At 51.1% G+C, this 6,822-nt stretch overlaps 1 protein-coding gene across 1 annotated transcript in view; it reads left to right on the top strand.

Moving 5' to 3' along the window:
- The first annotated feature begins 4,366 nt into the window (after positions 1-4,366).
- Positions 4,367-6,822, top strand: part of Hsp90ab1 (heat shock protein 90 alpha family class B member 1) — a 5,326-nt gene continuing 2,870 nt past the window's right edge. Inside the window, 4 exon segments of the mRNA XM_004649066.2 lie at positions 4,367-4,457; positions 5,568-5,714; positions 6,002-6,502; positions 6,631-6,810. Of these exon segments, the coding sequence (XP_004649123.1) occupies positions 5,568-5,714; positions 6,002-6,502; positions 6,631-6,810 (828 nt within the window). The 5' untranslated portion in view covers positions 4,367-4,457.

The raw sequence follows: 6,822 nt of genomic DNA, 5'->3' as shown, positions 1-6,822 counted from the left end.
AACCAAGGATTGAACTCAGGCCTTTGTGCTTGCCAGGCAAGCGCTTATTCTACTGAGCTATCTCCCCGGCCCCTCCAAATAGATTTTTAAAAAATATCCATAGTTTTATTGTTTTCATATGGAATATAACAGCCATAGGCAGTTTTTTGGTGGGATGGCTCTCAAAAATCCTCAAAGAAACAGGTCATGTTGGTCTAATATTAGTCCATTAATACATCAACCATATAAACATTAATTTAAAAATATCTTCTACAGATGCATAAAGTGTAAGTATTTCTATTGAAATGTGTAGCAAGTGAGGACACAAAGGGCCAGAGGGATCAGGAATGAGAGGAGCGCCCCAAGTCATGGCGCCCACACCTCACTGTCCTGCAGGTCCCAGCTAGTTGGTGTAAGACGCAAGAAACAGAACCAGAAAGGGAGAAACCCAGCTCTGATTCCCAGGTGATTTGGTTGTGCCTAGAAAACACTGCGAAACTGACAGACACATGAAGAGTGAGGTTTTAAATTGCTGGATCAATAAACAAAAAGTCAAGTGTGCTTAAACTTCCTGGAAAACAGAAAATGAAACAAGTTTCCATTTGCTATGGTATCAAAACAAAAAAATGTATTAATAGCAAAGTAAGAAAAAGTTGTGTAAGACTTAATCTCGTGTCCTGTTGGAATGTGAAATGGGAGACGAGGCAGGGTTTATGCGGCCAGTGCAGACCTGCCAGCTGTCCATTGGTCCTCTGAGCATCAGGGTCACCCGTGGGAGAGGCGTGGGTTCAGGGTGTTCCCTGAGGAATGCAGGAGTTAAGCAGCAGGCAGTGCACTCAGTGGTACAGTGATGCGTGCCATGCGTAGACTGGGTTTAGTCCCTCGCACTGATAAATGACACAGCTACACTCCTGCTCATACAATGTCTGGAGAGCCTGGTGCCCCCGCGCCTTTGTAAAACCACTCAGCAGCCTAGCACTCATCAGATGAAGCAGAAAATCTAGCTTGAGGCCAATCTGTGCTAGCTGGTGAGTTCAAGACTAGTCTGGGCCACGGAGCCTGATTCAGTTTCAACCCTTTCCTCTCCCACACCAAATAAAACTTAACTTTGGCTAGCTCAGAGGTCTGCAAAGCTTTTCCATTAAAAGTAAGAGAAGAGAGGAGAAGATATGAGCTTGCAAGTTATATGATCTCTGCCCAGAAACCTGAGCAAGCCAGGTGTGGTGGTGCACGCCTGTGATCCCAGAACTCTGGGAGGCTGAGGCAGGAGAAGTGCAGGTTTGAACCCAACGTGGGCAGCTCTGTGACTTAGCTGAGACTCTGTCTTAAAGTAAAAGATTAAGAAATAGCTGATGATGTAGTTCACAGTGAAGGAAGACCCTGGGTTCAATCCTCAATGCAGGGGGAAAAAGTGAAGGAAAAAAAAATCAAAACTTTATGGATGCTGAAATTAAAATTTCGCACAACTTTCACTTGTCAAAACAGTGCTTTTGAATTATTTCTTTTTCTTTCTTTCTTTTTTTTTTTTTTTTGGAACTAGGGATTGAACTCAGGCCCTTAGGCTTGCCAGGGAAGCATTTATTCCAGAATTATTTCTATTAAAAGATGTTTTTAAAAATTTCTCTGCCCATAGGCCATTAAAAAAGCACTCAGTCCATCAGCTGAAGGCCTGGCTTGTTACTCTCTGACTCAGAGGGCCCCTCTCTAACAACAGGTGTCAGGAGCCTGACTGGGCAGAAAAGGTATCTTGGGACTGTGATAGTTGTAGGGGTCCTGGAAACAAGGTTCTGGGATTTCTAAGCCATGGTCCCCCTGTGGTCTCTGTACCCCTCCACGCATGGCCTTGAGTCTACTCTTCCCCTACCCCCTTTCACCTGAGGTGGGGGCCTGATGCTTCTCCTGGCTTCCAGGTTCACCAGGCCTGCTGCAGCCAGAACTCCAGTGAGACTCATAGTGGAGCTCAGCGTCACAAGAGCAGGGGAAGGATGGAGCTTCCGGGTCCAGGCAAGGTCTTGGGAAAGGCTCCCTCCAAAAGAATGGAACCATCCTCCCCCTGCTGGGGATTGTGACCAAGAGCATCCTACTGATGTAGGGGAAATAAATGTAACTCCCTGCTAGATGTAGGTAGGGTATGCTGTTTGTGTTCCTCTCAAGAATGAATTCTAAGGAACAACAGAGATTAAGAGTAGGAAAATTTTGTTGAGAGATACATTTCCCGAGAGAGATGGGGGACATTGGAAATGTGTCACTGCAAGGTCTACCAAGGAAATTTTATACAGCAAAATCGCAGTGGGTACAAAATCACAGGGAATGTAAAAATCACAAAGTGGGTAGAAAGACAGACAAAACTGTGATCAACCAATCAGATTACAAATTTAGCCATCTAGGTCATATTAATCCAGAGGGGAAGCAGGTCATATAGCAAATGTACCTGGAAAGAACCAGGGTCTTTTAGGAAAAGATCAATTGGGGTTTCAGCCACCCACCGGGGTGATTGATATTAATGTTAATTTATTATCTCTCGGGCCTGGTCATTTATTATTTATCTCATGTAGGCCTGGCCACTTGGTCTTTTTTGTCTTTATCATGAGGTCTGTTCTCCAACAGATGCACCTCTGGTCATAGTTTTCATCACTTGCATTGACTCCCCCATGGGCCTATCCCTATCTGAGTGCCTTTAATATTTCTACCTAGCTTGGCTGTCTATAATATCACTGAGCTATAACCCTGGCCTTTTGTTATTTTAATATTCTGGTTATTTTTATTTTTTATTTTTTTTTTTTGAGACAGGGTCTTGCTATTTATTTAGTTCAAACTTGCCTTCCGGTCACCGTGTAGCCCAGAGTGGCCTCAACCCCCCAAAGCCTGGGATTGCAGGCACATGCCACTGTACCAGGATAAGAGTAAGCAACTTTCATGCTCCTGTAAGATTTGGGATTTTCCCAATTTAGAAAGCCCTTGGGGACCCTCAGTCTTCTCTGGTCCTGTCCCTGCAAGGAGTCTAGCTCTGGACCAATCATCCCTCTAGTGCGTTGGAGTTGGGTCCTGGGAGCTCCCCTCCACTTCCGGAGCAGGCAGGGCTCTGGCTGGGAGCCCAGGTAGTCATTAAAGCCATGTTTTTCCTGTTTATTAAACCTGCTGGCTCACTTTCACTGGCTCACAGGTGACAAGTGGCTCAGACTCTCCCTGGACAAGGATTTAGACCAGCACAGCACGGAGTCCCGGCTCAGGAGGCAGTGTTTTACAGAGCTGGGCCCCTCCCGACTTGGGATGGGAGCATGCCTTGTGGGACCCTTTCTACATCGCTGACTTCTTCCAGGCTGTGGAACAGGGGTCACCAAGCAAGGCCAGGGTCCGCCTTTGTTCCTTGGGTTCGGCCATGAACAAAGCCAGTCAGGGAGAGAGAACCAGCCCTGGGCTTGTGCATACCTCTACCCAGTATTGCGGGACGTTAAAGGGGAATGTAGACCCCATGTGCGAAGGGCACGGAGGGGCTGTTCGCGAAAACCATCTATACTGGGGCTTGTAGGATGCAACTCAAGAGGAAGCGGGGACGACCAGCAAGAGAGCCAAACGGGCTCGCAGCGCCTCTTCCGCCGCTGTTGGAGAGCGGCGGCCGCCGGTCAGGCGGGCCTTCCTGCAGCTCCCGGAAGGCAGCCGAGTCCAGCTCCATCCCACCCCGGGCCCCGGGCCACTCAAAGCTCACTGCACGCAGGGAGCTGACCGAGACAAGACCCGGAGAGCCGATAGGAGGCGCACCGGTCCAAAGCGTTTCTCGGCCGCAATGGAGGCGGAGCCTCCAGTGGGGGCTGGGGCTGCGAGAGGCGGGGCCCAGAGGCGTCTGGAACCTGCTGGAAAGCCGCAGCACCGTCACCCCTTCCGCCGCTCCGGAAAAGAGTCCCGCAGCCCTCCCCTCCGCGTCTGCCCCTACAAGCCCTCCGGGATCCGGGGCGGGGTCGGCGGTCATGATGTGATGGGTGCGGGGCGGGCTCAGAGGATCTGACCTGGGGGCAGCCGTAGAAGTGGTGGCAGTCTGCTCTGTTGCGGTTCCCCGAAGACTAAATTTGAAGGGATTTAGGGGCCCTAGTCTGTAGACCTCTTTTACATCCCACAATCGCTCCCGCTCCTAATCCGAGGAGGTCGTGAGTTACGTGCACAGGTGGGGCTGTGAGCCTGAGCCACTGCCCGCGCGGCTTGGCCGCCGTCCCCGCTGCCTTTGTGGAGCCGGGTGCTCAAAGGCTCCCCCCTCTGACTGGAGGAGGTTACCGAGAGCAGGCGGAGCAGGTGCGGGTTTTTTGTGCCTTCTTTAAGGCGGAGGAATCTGTGTCCCGGCGCCGGGCGGTGCTCCGCCCTATATAGGGCGGCCGGGGGCGCACAGCAGCTCTCTTGAGTCACCACTGCGCAGCTCTGCTCCTGCGGTGCGTCGGACCCGGTCGGAGCCGACTTGTTCTCTTGTACCCCAGCCCTTCGCGGCCAAGGTAAGGCCTCTCCGGCCTGGGCTTCTCCCTCGAGGCCCTCGTTTGTTTCTTGATTCCTCTGCTGTTTGGGAACCTGGGTAGCGCCCCGCTATTGGCTTGCGGGCGTCGGGTCTGGCGGCCCTGTAGTGGGCAGCAGGTGTGGGCCCTGAGGGTGTCCTGGGGGTCGGGAGTGTGGGGCGGCGCTGGCCTTGAGGCCGGGTCAAGCAGCAGCCGCACGTGGTGGCCGCGCCGCCCGGACGCTGCCATGTTGGTCTCCACTTCCGGGCGCAGTTACAGGGGCTGCGGTGCGCGGTGACTCAGCGCGGCCGCCGCACGGGCCTCGGCGTTGTGCGCTTCTCCCGGGAGTTGTGTCCGTGTGGTCCCCAGTGAGGCCATTGCGCCCCTTCGGACCCCTTGTTGCACCTCCGGGCGTGAGGATGCGCGGGGGAGGCGGCCTTGCTCCATACGTAATCCCTCCCTCTACTCGGTAGCTGAGCTTGTTCTGGAAGCTTCTGGAGTCTGGCGCCCCGCCCCAATGCCCGGATGCTGGGCCAGTGGGAGGGTGCACGCGGCGCCCCCTCCTCGCTGTTCCGCGGGCGCTTGTGGGGGTTGATGAGGATCGGCCACCATCTTCCCTGGGCTCCCATTGCACGCAGGGGTCGCAGTGGAGCTTCTGCCTTGCCAGTTCTTTGTCCCAGGTTAATTGCCCTAGGGTGGTCCTCGCTCACCTGGGCGAGGTGCCATTTTCTGTGGACTTGGATACCTAAGAGGCGCAGCAAAGCACTTGGTATATTTGTTAGGTTGGTGCACCCCTAAATCACCTAAGTGAGCAGTAAGTGATGGGTGTATATAGCCGAGTGTAGGCTTTAGCTGAGGATCTTTATGTGGGGGCCCGCGTTGGGCTGGGGGATGCTAAGAGCCTGGGACTTGTAAAGAATGCGTTAGGTTTTCTTTCACTTACGGATTGGTTTTTCCTTAATATGAGGCTTAGGGCCTCTCAAGAGACGTTTTCAGTCTCTTGGGAAAGGATAGTAATAGGTCCAAAGCCGTTTTAATGCACCGTCATAAGGTCTTAAACTCGGGTGAATGTCAGGATTTTTAACGCTTCCTTTGTACCTTTGTGTCTTTTAGATGCCTGAGGAGATGCACCATGGGGAGGAGGAGGTGGAGACTTTCGCCTTTCAGGCAGAAATTGCCCAGCTTATGTCTCTGATCATTAATACCTTCTACTCCAACAAAGAAATTTTCCTTAGGGAGTTGATCTCTAATGCATCTGATGTGAGTGCTCTCGTCTTCCCTCCTGGGGTGTGCTGTGTGGGGGGGGTTGCTTGTTCACACTGCTAAGGACAGAAGGTGACATTTGTTGGGACCCTTGTAGAAAGGGGTAAACAGTTCTAAAAAGCTGGTTGTAACTCTGGTAACCACCTTTAGAAGGGGAAATGCTCTGTCTCAGACAAGTGGAACACTGGCTGGTGAGGCTATTTGGGAACAGAAAGCCACAAGATTTTCTTTAGATGAGGAGAGCTATTTAAAAAGCAGGTATAAGTAATAGTTTATATTTACAGGCCTTGGACAAGATCCGGTATGAGAGCCTGACAGACCCTTCCAAGTTGGACAGTGGCAAAGAGCTGAAGATTGACATCATCCCCAACCCTCAGGAGCGAACGCTGACTTTGGTGGACACAGGCATTGGCATGACCAAGGCTGACCTCATAAACAACTTGGGAACCATTGCCAAATCGGGCACGAAAGCGTTCATGGAGGCCCTTCAGGCTGGTGCAGATATCTCCATGATTGGGCAGTTTGGTGTTGGATTTTATTCTGCCTATTTGGTGGCAGAGAAAGTTGTTGTGATCACCAAGCACAATGATGACGAGCAGTATGCCTGGGAGTCTTCTGCGGGGGGGTCATTCACTGTCCGTGCTGACCATGGGGAGCCCATTGGCCGAGGCACCAAGGTGATCCTTCATCTCAAAGAAGACCAGACAGAGTACTTGGAGGAGAGGAGGGTTAAAGAGGTGGTAAAGAAGCACTCCCAGTTCATTGGCTACCCCATCACCCTTTATGTGAGTATGCCCTGTAGCTCTTCTGCACCAGCTGCTTGCCACTCTTACTTTGCTAGCATTGTGTTTTTTTTTTAAAGTTAACTATTATAAAAATAAAATAAAGTTAACTATTACATTTGGTATTTTAGCTGGAGAAAGAACGAGAGAAGGAAATCAGTGATGATGAGGCAGAGGAAGAAAAAGGTGAAAAAGAAGAGGAAGATAAGGATGATTAAGAGAAGCCCAAGATTGAAGATGTGGGCTCAGATGAAGAGGACGATACTGGAAAGGATAAGAAAAAGAAAACCAAGAAGATTAAGGAGAAATACATTGATCATGAG

The sequence above is a fragment of the Octodon degus genome, unplaced genomic scaffold (assembly GCF_000260255.1).
Source record: "Octodon degus isolate 3935 unplaced genomic scaffold, OctDeg1.0 scaffold00005, whole genome shotgun sequence".
NCBI classification, from domain to species: Eukaryota; Metazoa; Chordata; class Mammalia; order Rodentia; family Octodontidae; genus Octodon; species Octodon degus.
Note: the sequence above shows the minus strand (reverse complement) of the source record. Positions and strands in the feature narration are given on the sequence as shown.